Source organism: Callospermophilus lateralis, chromosome 18, assembly GCF_048772815.1.
Source record: "Callospermophilus lateralis isolate mCalLat2 chromosome 18, mCalLat2.hap1, whole genome shotgun sequence".
NCBI classification, from domain to species: Eukaryota; Metazoa; Chordata; class Mammalia; order Rodentia; family Sciuridae; genus Callospermophilus; species Callospermophilus lateralis.
Genome location: NC_135322.1, coordinates 3,552,632 through 3,575,833, shown reverse-complemented (window position 1 = coordinate 3,575,833; position 23,202 = coordinate 3,552,632). Strand labels below are relative to the sequence as shown.

The window sequence follows — 23,202 nt, the reverse complement described above, 5'->3', positions numbered from 1 at the left end:
ATGCCTTTGTGGAGGCAGAACATCATGGAAGGGAGCCACAGTAGAACAGAGCAGCGCATCTCATGGACTCTGGACAGACAAATAGCGGGGAGAGTAAGGAAGGGCAAGGAATAAATACACCATTCAAAGAATCAGTTCAGGTACATTTTTCTATCTAGACCCAACCTCTTAGGTTTCCATCTCCTCCATACAGCCCATTAATTATGAATCCATCAATTTACCTGTTCCATGGTAGAGCCCCAATGATCCAGGCACCTCACCAAAACCCACTTGTGAACACTGCTGCCTTGGGTACTACGCTTGATACACTGTAGCTGATCCACGTGTCATCTCACATTGGGGTGGTAAGGAACTCTGCTGCAAGACACATGACCAAAGTATGATTTCTTCTCAGGGTGTGCCGACATTCAGGGATGTGGTCATAAGGTTCTCCGAGGAGGAGTGGAAGTGCCTAAACCCTGCTCAGCGGGCTTTGTACAAGGATGTGATGCTGGAGAACTTCAGGAACCTTGTCTTTGTGGGTGAGAACACCTCTGTTTCACAATGCTTCACCGACACATCCTCAGGGCAACTGCCTGGCTTTGCCAAACATTTCACAGGAGAGAATACTCTGTATGAAGGATCTCAGATATCGATATCCAACTAAAATTGGAAATTCCTTAATTTGAAAACATCTTATCTTACTCACTTTTGGTCATGGTCTGCAGATTTTATTCTATGTTTCTGGAAACTGGAGTAACTTAGCATATAACACTATGGCACACGTCCTGAATTTGCATTTCTACACTTATTTTGAACATGTTTTGAATACTACATAATAGCTGCACATGAATAGGATTCATTTTTATCTGATCCTAACTTCATGGACTTTGATTTTCTCTCATTTAATCTCCAGGAGTTCCTCTTAACCTCCCCTCCTCTCTAGCCCCATTCCATTTTCTCTACCTTGCTCTCCTTGCCTCTGTCTTTCTATTCTTCACTAGTTGGGATTTATAGATGAACTTAAATGTGAGCTTTACTGGGCTCTATGCCTCCCTTTTCCATCTTATCATCCATTCCCTCAATCCACTTTCTCTACTCTGCTGACCTCCCTGTATTTTATGAGGTCCCTTCATTTTTTCACTTATTTTACTCTTTATTTCATCTACAAGACTGAATATTTTACTTTTGAGTTTGCATATGTCATTTTGCTTGCTTCTCTTCAGTTTCATACATGAATGCAAAATGCAATTATTTTCTTTTTAATGACTGTTAACTCCACTGTGTGTGTGTGTGTGTGTGTGTGTGTGTGTGTGAGTGTGTGTGTAAACCACATTTTTTGTCCATTCATGGACTCATAGGCATGTGGTCTGGTTACATAAACTGCTGTCATGATTTTTGTTGCTATACTGAAGTGTCGGTGTCATGATAATTGTAGGAAGGACTAGTCACATGGTGACTCCATTCCTTGTCTTTTCAGGATTCTACATGCTTCCTTCCAGAGTGGTCATTCTTCCTTGCAATACCCTTACTCTTCCATTCTCAGTCACATCCATTATTTATCTGAATTCTTAATGATTGTCATTCTAACTGCAGTGAGTTGAAATCTCAATGTTGTTTTGGTTTCTACTTCTCCAGTAGGTAGGGATGATAATCATATTTCAGAGAATTTTTGGTTATTTGTATTCATTCTTTTGTGACACATCTCTTTGCACATTGACTCATTTATTGATTGAATAGTTTGATTTCTTGGTGAGGTTTTCTGTTCTTTTTACTCATTGTGTTTAATGATTTTGTCAGAATCATACTTGGCAAAACATTCTCGCATTCCCTGGTTCTCTCTTCCCACTCTTAATGATTTACTTTACTGTGCACAGAATTTTTCAATTTTTCAATTTGATTCTCTCCTACTTGGTTTTATTTTCTGAACTTTTATGAGACTTGCAAAGAAAGTTGGAGCCTGAAGGAATAAGATAGAATTTTAAATCTGTGTTTTCTTTTAGCAGTTGCAGGATTTTGGTATAATTCCTAGATTGTTTATCAACATTGAGTTCAGTTTTCTTTTGCAGTGAGAAATATAGGGATATTGTTTCACGTTTCACTTATGTATATACATTTACTGTAGCCCTTAGTTTTTAAGAAGGCTACCTTTTCTCCCTTTGTTTTTCAAAACTTTGTAAAGTATCAGATGATTAAATTTATGTGGATTTGTGTCCATATCTTCTATTTTATTCTACTGATCTAACAGAAATGTTAGATGGCATTTTGATTTTATTTCTCTGGAAATTTTTCTTAGTGTTTGTATATGGATTATGTGAAGTTTGTATGAGATTTTTGGTAGTAATGCCCTCTTCAAACATCGATTCTACTCATTCAAGAACATGGGAGGTGTTTCTCACTTCACATCTTCTGTTTCTTCCTTCAGTTGCCTTTCACATTCCTTGAGGAGGTTTGCATCTTCCTTGTTAAATTTATTTCTATGAATTACATATTTTATGAGGTTATTGTGAATGGAATAGTTTTCTTCCTTTTCCTACAGATTCATTATTAGAGTATAGAAAAGTGTTTGATTTAATATGTAGTATTGATTTTGTTCCTGCACGTTTGCTGAATGATTTCATGAGTTTTACCAGGAATGAGTGCTAGATTTATTGAAATGCTTTTCCTGCATTGATTGAAATGATTCTTCTTTTCCTTAATTCTGCTGGTGTGGTCCATTTATAGTTAATGATTTGTGCATGTTCAATCAAACACGCATCTTGGAAATAAAATACATTTGATTTTGACCTCTTTAATGTGTACTTGGATGCTGTTTTCAAATATTTTATTTGTTTTTTTTAATCTATGTTGATCTGGGATACAGGCACTGAAATTGTTTTTCCTTGATTTATATTTGGTTTTGGTATCTGGGTGAAATAGAGTACATAGATTCAATTTGGTAGTGTGTCCTACATTTGTGTTTCATGGAAAACTTGAGGAGAACTTGTATTAATTCTTCTCTAAATTTATAGATAAATTTCACTGAGAATCCATTTGATCCTGATATTTTCTGTGTTGGAAAGCATTTAACAGCTGCTTCAATATCATTTTTTGATATTGGTCCATTTTATATTTTCTGTGTATCAAGGGCACATTTGGGTAGGTTTTGTATGTATAAAATTTATTAATATCATCTAGATTTTCCACATTTTGGAATGTACATATTTTCAAAAAAGTCTGTAAGAATCTTATAAATTTCAGAAGTGTTTTTCATAATTCCTTTTTTTGCAATTTTGCTGATTAGGATCTTTTATCTCTTTTAGGTTGGTTTGTCTATGGGTTTTAAAATGATGTTCATTTTTACAATAAATGAACCCTTTATTGCATTAATCTTTCCATTTATATGTTTATTCCCAATTTTATTAATTTTAGCTCTGAGTTTTATTATTATTTTTTCTTCTTATTTTGAAAGTGTATTTTCATATTCTTGGAAGGGCTTATGTTGTAAGAGTTGATTATTTCTTTGGGTTCTTTCTAAAACTTGATTTTGAGATGAAACTGAATTTTTTGCTTCTGTTGGCTGGCAGGGCCTGTGCAACCCTGAGTCTTCTGCAGCCAAGAAAGACTTACATTGTTAGCAGCTAGTCACAGTAGGAGAAGCCTACAGGATCAACTCTTAGGGCTCTGGCTGACAAAACCTGATTCTTTTCCACTACCCCTAAGTGGCATGCGTCAGGTCTCAGTTTTGTATGACTAAATGGGGACAGTGCCCTCCATCATACAATAGACTCCAATAGTTTACCATCAATCTCTCTCTAGTTTCTTCCCTTTAAAATTTGAAGAATAAGATGGCACGAGAAAAAAAAGAAAGCAAGAGTGAAAGCAATAGGTTGTATTTGAGTGTGAAGAACAGGAGTGGACACTTGCAGGGGTCAGAGAGGATCCCAGTAGTGGTTGACCTGATTGTGCTAGCCTAGGGTTTTATTCGCTCTTGGGTCATAGTTGTTGGTACAAATTGATGCAGATCAGAGTTTGTAAAGCTCCTATGGCTGTTGGTCCACATATACACTAATGAGAGTTTGGGAAAATATGAATACCATGGAGTTTTCTTCCAGTCTCATTCAGGTCTAACCCACTTTTGTTTTCCCACTGCTCATTGGAAAGCAGGAGGTTAACGTCCTCAGTTCGTGGATACTCGGTGTTGTACCTGTGCTGTTGAGTGGAGCAGGCTTCCACAGCAGAGCCAGGCCAGGCTTCCTCGGCGGGACACTCTGGTGTTGCCAGGATTGCCTCCCCCTGGTGTGTTGGTCCTCAGGCCCACGCTGGCATGACCTGCCATGGCTCCTGCTCCAACCATGGGGGCCACTGCTCTGCTGCTCTGGGATGACTTCACTCTTCACTCCTTAGGAAGTGCCCCAGGCTACCTTTAGGGAGAGGGGTAATGACCATTCTGGCTACTTCAGGCTTAAAGGGGACCTTGAAAGAGGGATGGAAGTCATGCTCTTCCTATGGAGACCTGTTTATAGGTCATCAGTAGTAGGACAGCTTGGGTTTGGAATTTGTTAGGCCATTTCTTGCTTGGGTATCTTGCATATTATGGCAGGTCAGAGGTTCATGTTGACGGTTGGAAAAGAACTGGATGAAGCATAATTGAGGCAGAGATCAGGTTAACACAACAATAAACATGGCAGTAATGCCTTTTATGTACAACACTTACACAACGGGCATCTACTAGCCAGTCCCTGCAAACCGTAAATATGGGTAACTAATTAAAGCTTAATCACGGCATAGCATACCAGTGGTTTGTGAGTGGAGGCTATTTATTTATTTTTTGGGGGGGAGTTCAATAAGAGGCTTTTAATAAGGATTTTAGAATTAAAAGCTCCAGTTTCAGCATTATCTCAATGTCCAGAAAGCCTGACTATAAAAGAAGTCAAACCAACACTAACCCCCTTAGTATGAACCCACCTTTCTTCTTAGTAAATTTTACTTTTAAATAATGGAAAAAAAAACCAAAAACCTCAACAGGTTAAAACAAGTCAAACACCTACTCTATGCAGATAGAACCTTCACAAAGGTCAACTGAAGTAATCCAGAGCTAAAACTGAATCGTGAAGATTTCAATGAAGTCACCAGTCATGTAACACAAATAAAGTCAATTATTTACACACTCAGGCAAGCCCGAAAAGCAACGTGCCCAAGAAGCATTAACCTTTGTTTTGTGCCATCCTGAAGACTTGCACATAGTTTAACATTTTTAAGAGTGTGTTTTCCACGGTGTGGTAATGCTTTGGTACTATTCATATAAGATCTCATCTATCCCACCTACTCACCTCTTCTCCAAGAGGAGATTTCTGTCGCGACCCCTTGCCCGCAAGGAAGACGCAACTCAGGAATCTTCTTTCAGCAGTTTATTCAGGCCTTGATTAAAGTATCTTTTAGTGACCTTCCTTTCTCTCTCTCTCTACCCCCGAGCGCCCAAGCACAGCCTAATAAAGCCTCCCACATACCAATCTTAAGCCGCCGCGTGGATCTTTCTTATAGGGTGGCAAGGGATAGCGTGCCAACTCTCCACAAAAGAATTTGTTTATCACAGGCCACAGTGGAAGCCGGCGCCATCTTCTAATGGCGGCCACAATCTACAACAATGGCTTACCACAGATTTCATTCTGCTTGAAAAGTTTCACATAAATTAAAATCTTTAACAAATATTAATATGAAGGAAGGTGACACAGGATGCAACACATACAGTCAAGCTTCTCTCTATATAATTAGAAATTACTTCCTCCGTCAAGGTATTTGCACCAAAAAGCTCAGTCTGTCCTGCTTAATCATCAGTAGTACAGGTTTGATTCATCAGAAAGTTGGAGAGACTCAATTATATCAAAATTATTAACAACTACCTCTAGGGGGCAAGACATGTTATTGAGTTATGACAAATCTACTAACATGAGGGAAAACAAGTGTAGCCAGCCATCTTTAAAAAATGCCCCAACCACTGCTTCTCAATATAGAAAGACTAAAAACTACATATGGTTTATCATACAACAAATCCCATCTGTGTCCCCTGAAATTCCCCTAATTTAATTCATTAGAAGGGGATTATTTGAAAAAAAAAAAAAAGACTTAAAGAGCACTTTACAGCAGCATTCAGCTTTCCTATGAAATACTCAGCATCTTAAATATTATGTACACTTCTTTTTTCTTTTAGTAAGCTAGACACTGGCTTCAAAGTTTATGGGACTGGAGGAAAAAATAACCCATTCAAAACTATTCTAGAATATTGTCTTTTGGCAGAATAGCAGGTATCCAAGTTAAAAATAGTAAGGTCAGTTTGTTGCTTTGTGGTCTTTTCAAAATTTAAATCATTTTTGTTCCCCTTCTACATAAACCTCAGTCACCACTCCTGAGTGGAGATGGGCAGAGGTTCGGGCCCCTGCTCCTCTGGCTTCTCTGCAGCTGTCTTCTTATTGCTGCAGCAAGGCTTGAACAGATGTGTGTCAATGAGGACTTCTCCAAAACGGCCTTTATAGATAATCCCACAACAAATTTTCTGTCTTTTCCAGTAAGTAAGATCTAAAAAGGAAAAAAACTGGTGTTCTATTAGAGCCAGAAGCCATTTCTGTATCTGAGCCATCATCTGACTGGTTACTGTAACAAGGAGATGGAGCTGGGGAGGCACTTGAGGTGGTACTGTGAGCATCAGAATTGTGACGTTTAAATTCCTTCTGCAGTTTACTGATCTGGTTGCTTTTTATCCTGTTTCCAGATAGAGTTTTTACTTTCTTTGGTTTCAAAGTAGTCTTTAGACTAGGTCCTGCCCTTGCATCTACCACATGATTCCAGTTTTTTTTTGAACCTGCTGGTAACTTCTTCCATCTTTTCACAAGCAGAACACAGGCATTACAGATGTCTCCTGAACGAGTCTCATGCAACCCAAAACAGCTCTGGAAGTCCTTTTCATAACGTTTACTATCAGTGAATCGAGAACTGGAGGACTTTGCTCTGCAAATACAGCAACCTTCTATACTTTGGTACATCTTTGGCTTATGAAAACCAAACATCTTTTCTTCTGGGCAAAAGCCTTCCCAAAACTGCCGATCCACGCGCAATAGCGTCCCCGAGGTACGGAGTGCACACCAGGCCAACCCCCTCCAAGCGCTCCCTCCTCAACTGCCTTAAGTGGAGGATATTTAAGACTTTGGAAGCATTAACAGAGTTGTTAGAACACACACACACACGCAAGCAATTCAGTTTTACTCTGGACATTGAAGTCTATGGAAACATTATCAGAGTTAATGTTGTGTGTATATGTATATGCCAATATACAATTATTATACATGTATGAATATTATATATTATGTACAAATGATATGTTTTATGTATTGTTATTTGTTATAATTTATACAATATATACATATATATTTCTATATATGTTAAACAGATAAAATATTCTTAAATATATATAATTTAGTTTTCATAATTTCTTACACATACTCCTTAGCTATATTTGCTATATCAAATAATGTCTGATTTTTAAAATAACTTTCTAAATTTCTGTTACCTGTTTGATACAAGGATTCCATTTAGCTGTGTTATGTCTGGCTCTCTTGGAGAAGTTGACCAGGAATTTCACATATGTATTATATCTTTTGGGAATTCTTTTTAGTTATATAAAACTTTAGGATATATTTTGACAGGATCACAAAGTTTGCAATATAATCTGTAAATTCAGTTTCCAAAACCTCTGCCAACTCTCTCCATTACCCACACTCATCACTTTACCTTAATGATCTTTATGCAATTTATTTATAGTTTTCTTTTTAAATTAGTGTCTTGTGGACATGCTTGATGTTGGGATTCACTGTGATATATTTATGTATGATTATATGAAATTTCAGTCATTTTAATTCTACTTTTCTCACTTTTTCTTATTCTTTTTCCTCAATGCCTTTCATTGTTTTCTAGATGATTATTTGGACTAAATAATCAATAATCATATCAGTGAGAAATATTGGGTTTACTTATGTAGCAATTTAGGAAATTTGTAGATCTCAAATTGTCTTAGAACAAACTTGGGACCCTGGCAGAGCCACTCACGATAGTTATCAGGCAATGTTGTATAATAGCCTTCCCTTTATTACCTCCCTGGTTTCCTCACTTTTGAGATCTGAGACAGTGTATGTTTCCAGTTACAGGTTACATTCCTGGGCAGGGACCAAAGTATGAATGTTTTTTCCTTAACTCTTTGAGTCCTTTGATATAAGCCTCCAAGTTTCAGTTTTCAACATTGAGCAGAACAGTTTCACCAGCCTTGAAATAGGGGTACTGGGTTTGAATTTGAATCTATGTAATTTTACAGTTACCCCTTGTTTAATTAGTCAGTAGCCACACTGGAAGTTGGCACTATTTTCATCTGTCCCATAGGTGATGACTTATTTTCATAATTCAGGTTGTTTTCCTAGAAGTAGTAGTACTGCTAAACATTAACAAGTTAGATGGTTATTCCAAGCCAGCAGATATAAGTCAGGTTTAAAAATGTTGAATGCATAAAAGACAGTACTGCTTACACAAGAGAATTTCTTGATAAGTATGAACTAGGTATATCTGTTAACAGACATTCATGAAGAAATGTTTAGTTTAGAACTTTAGGTTACCCTTGAAAACCAAGATATCAGACAAGGCTAGATCACATTTTAACTCAGTTATTTCTGCCAAAGAAGCCCATTTAAACAATGAACATTGGACTTTCTGTTTTTGGTATCAGGAATTAAACCAGAGGCAATTAACCACTCATCCACATACTCAGCCCTTTTCACTTTTATTTTGATTCAGAGTTTGCTAAGTTGCTTAGGGCCTCACTAAGTTGCTGAGGCTGGCTTGGAACTTGCAATCCTCTTGCCTCAGCCTCCTGAGATTCTGCAATAACAAGTGTGCCCAACCTCACCTGGGAAATTTAAACATTGAACATAGAAACTAACTTGGCATAACTAGCTGCCTACCTTGAAAAGCAGGTAAGTTAGTAATGTCAAAGTCATCTTTGCTTTAACCAATTTAAATTGTCATTGTTATTGACATTTTCCTTAAGTCACCTGAACTGAAAGTACTTGTATTCATTTTTTAAATGTGTGAGCCAAAAGTACTTGTATTCATTTTTAAATGTGTGAGCCAATTTTGTATGATATAAGTGATGTGTGGACTCAACCATATATGTAGACATGACATTCAATAGGAAAGTGTGCACAGATTTACATAAAACAGACAAGAAACAAAGATTTGCTAGCTTTTTACCAGGTATTTTATTTCCACTGATAATGGACAAATTATACACTGTCTATCAGAATCCTTTAGAAATTCAAATATTCAGCCACAGGTTTGTGTAGTATGACAGGCAGAGAGAAGGCTTTTGCAGTCTGAGATGGACACTTATCCTCCATGGTGGTCAGTTCCCTTCCCTCATCACCAGTGTTTAAGAAAAGAAAAGAAAACAACCAAAAAGCTATATTTGCTATCATAATCATAATTAGGGCCACAAAATTTGTGTTCTATTTGTTGTATAAAGGAAGAGCCAGGGTTGAGGCTTAGGCTTGGGGATAGAGCTCTTGACTAGAAGGCACAAGGTACTGGTTTGATCCCCAGAACCATATGAAAAAAAATTTTTCACAAAATTGTATGTCTGTCTACAAATAAAATTTTAAAAAGGAAGACCCAGGGATGTAACAGGCTCCAAGTTTCAGTCCCAGGGGAGAGAAGTAGGTGATGGTCTCTGCTATCCATATTTAACCTAGTGGGTATGGAGGCAGTGGACAAAATGTCTTGGAGCCATTACAGTCATGAGATGCAGGTTGTTTTCTTTCCTAGTGAAATTGGCAGGAATGGAAATGCAGGAAATTGGACCCTCCTCGTGATTGGGAGCACTCCAGGAACAAGAACAGGGTTTGAGTACTAAGACACTCAGGGACTTGTAAATTCCCAATAATATTATTTGAGTGTCCTAGTAAAATAATTGGGGTGTTGGGGGGCATAAGAAACCTGGTTCTATAATGTTTGGGTGGTGCACCTGAGAGGTAGAGTGGAGAGAGACAGAAACTGCTTCACTCAGACTCTGGGGATTAGTGGTTTCAGGTTTTTCCAAGGACCTCAGGTCAGACTAAGGCTTAGTCTCAGGATCCAAGGTACCAGCACAAGAGGGCACCCTCCACTCAGGCCCAGTGAGTCAGAAAGTGAAAGGAAGCAGCAGATGCTTGAAGTGAACTGTCAGACTCGCTCATGTTTCACAGAGAGAAGCTGAAGCAGAGCTTGGCAATCACTCCTCCATCCGGGACAAAGGGGACTTTATATGACTCTCCTTATAAGCCCGTCACAGATGCCTCTGGACCAGGGGTCCCATTAGGAACTTTTCATTGGTGGACAGGTGTCTGCTATTTTAGGTAGAAACAGAGATTTTTCTAAAAGGATTAGAGAACTGTAGAAAAGAAGGAGACAGTTCTCTTGGTTCTTTTCACTAACCCTTTTGAAGAGGTCAGTGATGGTTCCATAAAATGAAACCAGAGTTGGATTTTCATCTGTTTGTGGGTGGATCCTGTTCAAGCCACAGGTCTCTGCAGCCAAGAAAGTCCCTTTTAGTGTTTGCAGCTAATCACAGATGACATGCCTGCTGTCATCTGTTCTGAAGGTAACAGGCAGCGAAGCCCAATCCTTCTCCACTACCATGAGAGGCATATTGTAGTTCTCAGTCCTGCAGCTCTAAATGGGCGGGGGGCTCCAGTTTTGCACTAGACTCTGGAGGCTCACTACCAACTTTATTCCAGGTTCTTGTCTCCCACATGCAAAGAATGAGTTTCCCTGCAGAAGGGAAGGCAATAGTGAAACGAGAAGGTTTGTTGAAGTGTGAAGAATAGAAACAACAATGGCAAAGGCAAGAGGGGTGTCCAATAGGGCTTTCCCCATGAGTGTGATAGTCTGAGGTTTATGTAGCTCTTGGGTCATGGTATTGGTTCCAATTAATGCTAATCAGAGTTTGAAAAATTAACTATGCTATTGATCCATTTTTATGCCAAAATGTGTTTGGAAAAGTATTTACACTATTGCTCCAAATTGGTGCTAATCAGGGTTTGCAAATGTAGTAAGACCATTGGTTGGTCCTGCCATCCAATTCAGGTTTGTCCCATTTTACTTTCGTACTGGTCACAGGGACATGGAAGGTTAATGGCCTTCCATCATGGATGTTTTGGGTTCCACCTGCTGCCCTGTGTGGAGGGGGCACCCCACTAGGTCCATGCCTGGTTGCCTCAATTTGTCAGATCAGAGGGCTGTGGCTAACCTAGCTCCTGGCTTGCCACACTTCAATCCTGAACTGGCACGGCAGGCTCCTTGAAGTGCAGGCCCATTCCAGCCCACTGGGTTGCAGCTCTGTGGCTCTGGGTGGCTTTATTTCTGTTTTGTCAATGTCGGTATTCAGTGCTATGAAGTATCCTCTTAGAACTCTCTTAATATTGTCCCAGAGATCTTGACACCTTGTATCTCTCTTCTCAATTGTTTCTGGGACTTCTTTTGAGATTTTACAATAATTTCTTCTTTGATCTATTCCTTATTCCTCTCCAAGTGATAGAATGATTCCTCTTCTCTGTCCTGTTAATTTCTAATTTCTATTATGATATGATCATGTGGCAGATATTTTCCTTATTTTTCTATATGTGCTAAACTTGATTCACGTCCTCCTACATATGACCTACTTTAGAGATGGTTTCATCTCTAAAAGGACAAAAGGACAGTGAATATGGGTCCTTAAGGATATAGTATTATATAGATATCTGTTAGCTTCATTTCATTCATCATATTTTTTAGTTCTGAAGGGACTATATTTAGCTTATGTCCTGCTGACCTATCTAGTAGTGAGAGAGGTCTGTTGAAATCACCCAGTAGCATTCCATGGGGTCCACTTGACTTATTATATTCAGTAGAAGTTTTATTTATTTTTATTTTTTAGGTAGAATACCGGTATTGAACTCAGTGGCACTCGACCACTGAGCCTCGTACCCAGCACTATTTGTATTTTATTTAGTTACAGTGTCTCACTGAATTGCTTAGCGTCCTCCTTTTATTGGGGCTGACTTTGAACTCATGATGCTCCTGTCTTAGCCTCCAGAGCCACTGGGATTACAGGTGTGTGCCACAGCACGGGGCAGAGTTTTTATTTTTTGTGTAGTTGGTACACCACTCTCTGGGGATAGCTATTTATCCTCATTGTCTTGTTGTGGGTGATTCCCTGAACCAGTATGAAGTGCCTTCTTTGTCTCCTGTGATAATTTTCACCCACAGTTTATTTTCTCTAATATGGGAGAGCTACCCCTGCCTTCCCTTCAGTCCCCATTTCCACAGTGTATGGTCTCCGTCTTTCACCTGAAGCCTGTGGGTGGCTTGCCTGTAGAGTGAGTCTCTTGTCAACAACCTATAAGTGTGTCTTGTTTTTAATGCTGTCAACCTGTGTCTTTGGAGAGTTTACATCATTACTTGAAACCTACTGAGATGATTTTATTACCTGCCATTTGATTTGAATCTAATTTTTATTCTAGACATCATTCTCCTCTTCTTAATTATTCTTCTTGTGAAATTCATCCCTATATTAGCTTTTTAATTTTTTATTTTTACACATTTCTGTATGAAACATGTCTTCAAGTGTGTTTGGCTGTGTACACTTGTTGACTATGATTTCCTTTTTATTTCTGCTTATCATGGAAGGTTTTTCCTCTAAATTTCTGAAGGATAATATTGATTGACACAGTAATCTTGGTAAGCATCACCTTCCCTTAAGGGCTTGGTATATATTATTCCAATCCCTCCTGACTTATAGGGTCTGGACTCAAAAAGATGTTTAAATCCTAATTTGCTTACTTCTAAATGTGGCTTTAAAAACTGTATCTTTTTTCCATAGATTAGGCATGTGTCTGGGAGAGGGTCTTTTTGATGTTGTGAATTTGAGGGTGTTAAGTATCTTATTCCTAAGGCTCTCAAAATTTTCTGACATTAGTTCATTGAAGACAATGCACACCTGCTTAGTTAGAATTTGGTACCATCTGCTACACCACCAATTCTTAGATTTGGTCTCTTAATGATAGAACATATTTTTTTAAAAAATTTTCTGTGTCACTTTCTCTTAACATGTTTATTGTTGGTTATATTTTCAAGATTATTATTTTGTGTTTATATCTTGAGACTCTGTCTTCTCTGTTACCTAATATATTGATGATGCTGTCAATAGATTTTTATTGGATTTATTGAGTTTTTATCTCCCATATTTCTATTTAATACTATTTCAGAATATCTGTTTTTTCATTGAAATGACTTTTCATTTTTTGCATTTTCTTCACTTCTACATTTCTTATTTCTGGTTTTACCTCATTAAGCTATTCAATTGTGACCTCTCTAAGTTACTTTTAAAATTTATGTTTAGTTTTTAAGATAATGCTGAGGGAATAAATTTAAGCACTAAATAAAAGTGTTAATTAGTAACAAAAATTATGCTTTCTGAGAATCTTTCTTTCTTATATGCTATATAATCTTTTTTGTTGTTGTTTGATACACACGACAGTAGACTGTATTTTGATATGGGATACATAGTTGGGGTGCAGCCAATTACAATTTTCATCCCATTTTTTTGGTGGAACTTGATGTGGAGTTTTACTGGTCAAGTATTCACATATGAGAATAGGAAAGTTGTCCATTTCATTCTACGATCTTTCCTATTTCCATCTCATCTCCCTTTCCTTCATTCCCCATTGTCTAAACCAATAAACTACACATACCACCCATCCTCTGTTGCTTTGTGATAGCAACCACAAAGCATAAAGCACACTTGATCTTTCATTTTGTGGGACTGGCTTAATATCACTTAGCATGATATTCTTCAGTTCCATCCATTTACCAGCAAAAGTCACAATGTCATTCTTCTGTAAGGCTGAGTAATATTACACTGTGTGGATGTGTATATTTATCTATATCTATATAGATACATAGATATCTATATATCTAGAGATATATATCTCTATCTATAATAGATAGATAGTAAGATATATATAGCATATATATCGCTATCTACATGTAGATATTTAGGTATATAGATATATCCACAACTTGTTTATCCATTTTTGTATTGAAGAGCACCTAGGTTTGTTCCATAACTTGGCTATTGTGAATTGTGCTGACTTGACATTCATTGGGTGCATCACTGAAGCATGCTGATACTAATTCCTTAGTCTATAAAATGAGGAATGGATTAACTGGGTCAAATTGTGCTTCCATTCCAAGTTTTCTAAGAAATTTTCATACTGCTTTCTATAGTGGTTACACTAATTGGAAGTCCCCTCACCAATGTATGAGTGTGCCTTTTCCCCCCATGTTCTTGCTAACAGTTATTGTTCCTTGTATTCTTGATAATTCCCATTGACTAGAGTGAGATGGAACCTCAGTGTAGATTTAATTTACATTTTCTAAGTGGTAGAGATATCAACAATTTTTATATATTTACTGATACATTATATTTTTCCTCTGCAAAGTGTCTGTTCTGTTCCTTATCCCATTTATTGACTGGGTTTTTTGTGGTTAGTATTTTTGTGTTCCTTATGTCTCCTTGAGATTAATACTCCTACTGAAGTGTATGTAATTAAGATTTTCACCCTGCTTTAGAATCTCTCTTCATACTATTGATTGTTTTCCTTGCTGAGAAAATGCTTTTTAGTTGGATTCTATTCCATTTACTGATTCTTGATTTTACTTCTGGCTCTTTAGGAGTATTGTAGGGGAAGTCAGTTTCTAAGCTGACATGGTAGGGATTTGGGCACACTTTCACTTCTATTACGTGTAGGGTCTCTGTGCTAGTGCCAACTTCTTGATCTACTTTCAGTTGATTTATGTGCAGCATGAGAGAGAGAGGTATTTAATAACATTTTGTTACATATGGATTTTCAGTTTTCCAGCACCATGTGTTGAAGAAGCTATTTTTTTCCAATGTGTATTTTTGGCTAAAAATTGTTTTGGCTAGTTTGGGTCTCTTATTTTTCTAAATAAATTTCATTATTGCTTGTTCTAATTCTATAAATAATGTCATTAGGATTTAAATAGGAATTGCATTAAATCTGTATGAAAATTTTGGTACTGTAGGCATTTTGATGATGTTAATTATGCCTATCCAAAAGGATGAGAGATCTTTCCATCTTATAAGGTCTGCTTTAATTTCATTTTAAACTTCTGTAGTTTTCTTTATACAGGGCTTTCATCTATTTTGTTAGATTGATTTCCAAACATTTCTTTTTTTGAGGATATTGTGGATAGGGAGGTTTCTCAAATTTCTTTTTCAGTGGATTCATCACTGATGTATCAGAGTGCATTTGATTTATGTGTTAATTTTGTCTCCTGCAACTTTGTTCAGTTCATCTACTAGTCCCAGAAATTTTTTGATGGAATCTTCTAGACCTTCTAAACAGTTAAGCATGTCATCTGCAAATAGTGATACTTTGAGTTCTTTTTTTTCTATTCATATTCCTTTAATTTTTTACTTCTGTCTAATTGCTCTGGCTCAAGTTTCAAGGATGACGTTAAATAAATGTGGTAATGACGGTTTTCTGTCTTGTTTCAGTTTCTAGAGGAAATGCTTTCAATATTTCTTCATTTACAATGAACCAGGCCTTGGGTTTAGCTTATATGACTTTGCAATATTGGATTATTTTACTATTCTCCCTAGTTTTTCTAGGGTTTTGAACATGAAGATGTGCTGTATTTTGTCAAATGCTTCCTCCACATCTATGGAGATGATCATATGATTCTTGTATATAAGTCTATTTATTGGAAGAATTGCATTGATTGATTTTGACATGTTGATACAACTTGGCATCCCTTGGATGAACTATTCTTGAGCATGGTGCACTGTGTTTTGAATATGTTTTTATATGCCATTTTCTAGAATTTTATTGAGAATGTGTGCATCTATGTTGATCAGGTATATTTCTTTTAGAGTAGTTTCTCTCTTTGCTGGATTTAACTTATTTTTCACTTCTTCTTTATGAAGTGCAGTATTGATTTGTACTTCAGGCTTTCTAGTGGTGAATTTTTTTAACTTTGGTTTATTGTGGAATAATTTTAATTTATCTCTGATTCTAATCTTAATTTTGCTGGTCATAGTGTTCTTTGCTGACCTCCATTTTCTTTCAGATATTGGGTTCTATTGAGTGGTGGGTACTAGGTTTTGAACCCAGGAGCGCCTAAAAAGTAAGCTGGATCCCCAGCCCTATTTTGTATTTTATTTAGAAACAGGGCCTCAGTGAGTTTCTTAGGCCCTTACTTTTTTTTTTTACTTTATTACTCATCTTTTTTTATTTATTGGTTGTTCAAAACATTATAAAGCTCTTGACTTATCATATTTCAAACATTAGATTCAAGATGGTTATGAACTCCCACTTTTACCCCAAATACAGATTGCAGAATCACATAGGTTACACATCCACATTTTTACATAATGCCCTATTAGTGATTGTTGTATTCTGCTACCTTTCCTATCCTCTACTATCCCCCCTCCCCTCCCCTCCCATCTTCTTTCCCTACCCCATCTACTATAATTGGGGTCCTGGAAGTCTGCTGTATATGATTTTCCATTTAATTCTCTTGGTTTGGAACATTACTTGGTTTATCTCTGTTTCTTTGGGTGTGGAGTTTTTGATCATACCAGGTCAAGACTGATATAATTCTTGGAAGGTCAGTCAAATCTTTGGTGTGTTCAGATACCTACTATGTTTCTGCTGGTTCAGGGAAAATGGTCCCTGATTATCTGTGAGTTAGCAGTCAGGTAACTTCCTGTTATGGGGTGCTGTTTTGTGTGTCCTCCTGAAGTAAAGTTCTGAGTTTCCAGCACTGTCAAAGCTACTGTGGGTTCCCTAGTGTGTATTTGGTAATGTGTGGGTTGTAGCACTCTAGATTATATGCATAAGTGTCCTTAAGCATGTTTTCCCATTTCAGTTGCAAATAATTTCCCATCACTTCCATCCTCCATTTCCTGATCCATATCTGCTAATTTGTGGTCTTTCCTTATCTAAGTAACCTATTTGTTTATTTATTTATGCATTGTACTTGTATATAAAAATGAAATACAGTGTTATATTTTCAAGAATGTGAACAGCTTAATTTTTGAACCATGATTTCATTATTTATTTTTTATTCTAGTTTGAATGAAATGAGTTCTTGAATTATAATCTAGTTTCATTCTGTATTTAGGAATTTCTCAACTTTTATTTATAGTTGCATTCTTTAGCATGAAAATTACTCTATTTTGTATTTTTTTAGTTGATAGTTGATTTCATGTTTTTTTCTTTGCTTGTTTAGCTCTATGAGGATCACTGAGCTGTTTATTTTGCATTGTTCACATATCTCACCAATCACCATTTCTTTAGAATTTAAGTCAGGAAATTTATGTAGTTGCCTCCATTTGGCAATTTTCACCATATTCTTTGGATGTTTTGTTATGTATTTAGAAATTTAGGCATTTGAAAAACCCCATCTTAAATATTTTATGCATTTAATAGTAGAATAGTTCTTCAAAAATGAACAACACATCTACTGTGGTGATGAGTAAAACCAGAACTGAGTTTACCAACTAGGAATGAATTCAGAATGTAGAAGACATATCTGCACTCCCATGCTTGCTGAATGATTATTCACAATGTGAAATATTAAAATTTTATTTGTAAGTATGTAAGGATAAATAGTAAATGTACACTCAGAGAGACACACATACACGGAAGCACATAGAATGAAAGGAAATGCTGTTATAAAAAAGTGAATTTTATCATTTATGGGAACATAATATGGGTATAATGCTTAGAGAAGAGAAAAGGCAGAAATAAGAAAATATCTCAAGATCTCAAATTTACATGGAATGTAAAAATGGTGCTGTCATGTCATTTTAGAATACATTAGTGGCAAGGACGATTGCGTTAGGTGGTTTGGGAGATTTCACAAAAAGAATATAAAATGCTGGCATGAAAGTAGGAATAAGATGAAGACAGTTGATTTCCCAGAACCAACAATATGTTTTCAACTTGAATAATAATAACACAATGAATAATAAAACAATAAATCTGAAACAGTGTATCAAAAAATGCTATGCAAATATTATGATGGGATATATATAATAATTAAATAGATTCATCACTGCACAAGTTCCTTTTGCTTTTGAAAAATCATTCTACACTGGAAAGTGAATATAGTCTTATGTGCCAATTGGAAAACAATTAGTTAACCAAAATTATACTTGTAATAATCTAGAAAATTTATTCATCCACAGAAAAATGACACCAATCAAACTACTAGGGACTTTTGAAACTTTATAGCCTGATCTCAAGATGTCTCATTAAAATATTTGTGTCTGTAGTTTTTCATTTACAAAGGACTATATCCATATTGTAAAAGAGTTTAGAAGTCAAATGGGTTCTTTGTCTTGTAAATTTGAAGAATAAAAGCCATAGTCACAAGGGTGAGAGCATCATAATATGACTTATTTAGTGAAAAAAGGAAGAAGGAAATGTAAGAATAAAAGAAAAAAGAGAATAAAAGCTCACAAAGTGGAAGCATTCCCCGGAGATGATTTTAAAAGGTGTCTTTTATCTATAGATTTTGTAAGCTTGATCTTTCCCTATACATGATTGATTAGGTATGGGATTCAAAAAGGGAAACATCACCTCTAATTTGCCTCCTTCCACAAGTCTGTAGAAGAGTGATTTCTAAATTACATTGACAAAAGGTTCAAAGAGAGGGTCCATTGGCCCAAGAGAATGTACATTGTAGGGTTGGCCATTTCTAGGAACTTGTAAGGGGGCTGTCATTGTGGTCAGCAACAGCTGGGTTTAGGAGCTCAATTTCTCGATCCTATTTCTTCATTTCTTCTCTGAGACCCTTTTCTTTAATGCATATTGCTGTTCTACCTTTCTTTCTCATTTTGTCTCCATCAACTTCTCCCAGTGGAATTCTTTCTGTTCCTTTTATAATCATTTTCTCACGTCTGATCTACTCAAGACATCTTCCAAAATAAACCCATTTCCTTTTGGCACATTATGTCAGGGAAAGAATTTTCAGAAAGCACCCAAGTAGGCAAGAAATTAGATCATTTTTTTGAACTGTCTCTTCATTGTATTCTGCTAATTTTTAGGGTAAGTATCTGTGATGGAGAAATGGAAACAACTTTCTTTCCCTCTTTTTGTGGCTTGTTAAAACTGTTGTCACCTGCAGCCTTGAAAATACAATGTCTAGAATATTCAGTAAGGCAATATGTTCAATGTTCAATGCATACATTTTAAGATTATAAATTTAGGATGAAGGATGCAGTCAAGTTTTTTATTTTTTCATCTTCCTGGTATTCTCAGATTGATAGAATTTTACACATTGCATTGGGATGTTCAGGTGAATCCAGTAAGAATGTTAAATTCTATCTTTTGTTTCTTTCATTTATGTCTTCCCTGTAAACTCCTGCATGGTTACCAGAGGAGAATACACAAGGTTCATTCCAACAAGTGAGAAAAAGAAGAAATGAAAATAAGAATCTTGAGAATATACAATTCATTAAACATGAAATTAGGAGAAAGTGTAAAGCGGAGCCAGAATGTCATGGACCTTATCACTGTGCAGTGGCATCCTCTGAGAGGACTGGAGGAGAAGATGAACATCATGAATCTGCCCAAAGTAATGACTTTGTGTCAGTAACTCAGTTGGATTCATTTGCTTCTTGGAGTAAGTGTGTAGATCCACTTATGAAACATTCCTTCACTGAGAATAACAACTTAGAAAATCAGCAAGAAAATGTAGATCATGATGCAAAACATCATTTGAAACATTGTGAATTTGACTTGAATTGTTATTCAAATATTGCTGGAGACAAAAGATTCCAAAATATGAGAAAAAAAATCTCAATGGGACTTGTGTGATAATTCATTCATCAAAAGTTCACTATTTCTGCATCAAGACTTCCTTCAGTTCTGTTACAATGTCTGCAGTTTGGATAAAATTCAGATGGCCAATGTCAACACAGTGATGCTTAAGAAAAGAGAACACATTGGTAATTATGAGAAAATTTGCATCAATGATGAAACTGGCATGATATTTGCTGAACGACGTAACCTAAGTAAATTGGAGGGTAGTTCTATTGGACAGGAGAGCCATGAACACAAGGAATCATGGGAAAACCCTAACCAGGGATCAGATCCACCTAACACACAGACATCTCCTTTTACACAGAACCATGACAAGTGGGAGAAATGTGCAAAAGTCATTGATCAGTGGCCAAAAGCTCTTACCCATCCTAATGTCCAGATAAAAGAGAGATCTTATGATTCTAAGAAATACACTGAACTACTCAATCAGTTCCCAGTGTGTACAGAGCATGAGAAAAACAATACCATGGAAATGTCCAATACACATACAGGTGAAAAATACATGGAAAGCTCTGATGAGTCATCAAACCAAATTGGACCTAATACAATATGCACCCAAGAAGATCCATGGAGAATCAAGGAATGTGATGAATCATTTACACCATGTTTAAATCTTGAACAACAGCAGAACATCCAGAATGAAGAGAAACTTTATGTAATAGAAGATTGTAAAACTTTCTTTAGTAGTTCCTCACATAATGGGGTGCATAAGAGTATCCATGCAGGAGAGAAACCCTACAAGTGTAAAGAATGTGGCAAAAACTACATTTTTTCCTCAGAACTGCTTTGTCATCAGAGAATCCACACTGGAGAGAAACATTACAAATCTGAAGAAAGTGGGAAATCATATATGTGTTCCACACAATTTGTTCATCCTCAGCTACTCCATACTGGAGAGAAACCATACAAATGTAAACATTGTGCAAAGACCTTTAAACGTACCTCAAGCCTTGTTATTCATCAGAGAATTCATACTGGAGAAAAACCATACAAATGTAAAGATTGTGGCAAAGCTTCCATTTATTCCTCACACTTAAATATTCATAAGAGAATGCATACAGAAGAGAAATCCTACAAATGTGAAAGTTGTGGAAAGGCTTTTGCTAGTTCATCATATCTTGCTGTGCATCATAGAATCCATACTGGAGAGAAACCCTATAATTGTAAAGATTGTGGGAAAACCTTCATTTCTTCCTCAGAACTTCATAGGCATCAGAGAATCCACACTGGAGAGAAACATTACAAATGCCAAGAGTGTGGAAAAGCCTTTATTAATTCTTCACATCTTACTACTCATAAGAGAATTCATACTGGAGAGAAACCTCACAAATGTAATGAGTGTGGTAAAGCTTTCCTTTCTTCCTATAACTTAAATGTGCATAAGAGAATACATACAGGAGAGAAATTCTATAAATGTGATAGTTGTGGAAAGGCTTTTGCTAGTTCATCATATCTTGCTGTGCATCAGAGGACCCATACTGGAGAGAAACCTCACAAATGTAATGAGTGTGGCAAAGCTTTCATTCGTTCCTCAATCTTAAATGTGCATAAGAGAATACACTCAGGAGAGAAATCCTACAAATGTGAAAGTTGTGGAAAGGCATTTGCTCATTCCTCAAGTCTTGCTGTACATCAGAGAATCCATACTGGAGAGAAACCTTACAAATGTAATGAGTGTGGCAAAGCTTTCACTTGTTCCTCAACCTTAAATGTGCATAAGAGAATACATACAGGAGAGAAATACTACAAATGTGAAAGTTGTGGAAAGGCTTTTGCTCATTCCTCAAATCTTACTGTTCACCAGAGAATCCACACTGGAGAGAAACATTACAAATGCCAAGTGTGTGGAAAAGCTTTTATTCGTTCTTCACAGCTTGCTATTCATAAGAGAATTCATACCGGTGAGAAGCCTCACAAATGTAATGAGTGTGGCAAGTCCTTCATTCATTCCTCACATTTAAATGTGCATAAGAGAATACATACAGGAGAGAAATCCTACAAATGTGAAAGTTGTGGAAAGGCTTTTGCTCATTCCTCATCTCTTGCTGTGCATCAGAGAATCCACACTGGAGAGAAACGTTACAAATGCCAAGTGTGTGGAAAAGCTTTTATTCGATCTTCACAGCTTGGTATTCATCAGAGAATCCATACTGGAGAGAAACCCTAGAATTATAAAGATTGTGGCAAAACTTTCATTTCTGACTCAGGTTTTCATCGGCATCTGAATATTCACACTGTGTAGAAAGTACAAATGTGAACATTGTGCAAAGGCATTTACTCATTCCTTACTTTCTGTTGTACATCAGAGGATCCATACTAAAAAATTTTAAAAAATCTAGTTGAAGAATGTAACAAAACATTTCACCACAGGTCTCACTTGTGTAATCATCGAAGAATATATACTGGAAACACATAGTTTGATTTCAAAGAATGTGAAAAATTATTTAATAAGTGCTCACATTTTATTTTATATCAGACAATTCGTACTGATGAGAAAAACTGAAAACATAAAATATGTGAAAAAATTTTAAATACAGATTCAACCTTATACAAATCACAGAAATTGTACTACCTATATTCATACAAGATATGCAGGTGGAAAGGCCTTGGAAAAATATGCGCAGTAGGGATTGCAAAAAGTTACATGGGAAAATAACATTTTTATGTAGAATAAATCTGTGGATCTATTTCAACAAGCAGAAAACTACAATAGCAATATAAATTTTCATGCTAGAAATGACGAAGGCAATGTCAATTTTATGCCATATTCTAATCTAGAGTATTATAAATAAAAATGCAAAGTCAACAATTGCACGACTTTAGTGTGTTTCAAAGGATCAAAGACAAAATCTTTTTGTCTGTATGTTTATATCAAATAGATCCATTTTTCTCTGGCAATTCTGCTATTTCAAAGTGTACGTAACAGATATTAATTTCACCATCAAATCAGTTTTGACTACATCTTATTTCCTCATAATTACATAAAATCTCAAGGTGAATTTTCTGCATTTTAGAGAGAACTTTGCATGGTACAGAGGCACCATTAATGTTCATTTTCAATAGTGATTAAGGTAAAGAATAACATACATCTAAAACATCTCTAATTGGGCATGCTTTGTGTTTGAATTGCAACTGAATGCAGGCCATTCTGCAGTAGTAAATCAGAGCATCATTCTTCAGCATAAAATTGTGAAAAGAAATTCATAATTAGTGAAATTAAACATATCATCAATCAAGCCTTAAGGAGAAAACAACTCACCAGTGCATGAAAATA

At 36.3% G+C, this 23,202-nt stretch overlaps 1 protein-coding gene and 1 pseudogene across 1 annotated transcript; one reads left to right on the top strand and one right to left on the bottom strand.

Moving 5' to 3' along the window:
• On the top strand, positions 1-22,095 carry LOC143384203 (uncharacterized). The gene is made up of 4 exons (XM_076839248.1): positions 1-93; positions 395-521; positions 20,654-20,746; positions 20,831-22,095. The coding sequence occupies exons 1-4, from the start codon at positions 1-3 to the stop codon at positions 22,093-22,095; spliced, it is 1,578 nt and encodes a 525-aa protein (XP_076695363.1).
• Positions 6,356-7,022, bottom strand: LOC143383753 (SIN3-HDAC complex-associated factor pseudogene; annotated as a pseudogene).
• Positions 22,096-23,202: the final 1,107 nt, after the last annotated feature.

Bases quoted from the DNA above. Each gene is read 5' to 3' on its own strand.
- LOC143384203 (XM_076839248.1), top strand. From the start codon at position 1: ATGCCTTTGTGGAGGCAGAACATCATGGAAGGGAGCCACAGTAGAACA. The intron at 522-20,653 runs GTGAGAACACCT...GTATCCATGCAG, and splicing joins CAGGAACCTTGTCTTTGTGG to GAGAGAAACCCTACAAGTGT. The intron at 20,747-20,830 runs ATTACAAATCTG...CTGGAGAGAAAC, and splicing joins AATCCACACTGGAGAGAAAC to CATACAAATGTAAACATTGT.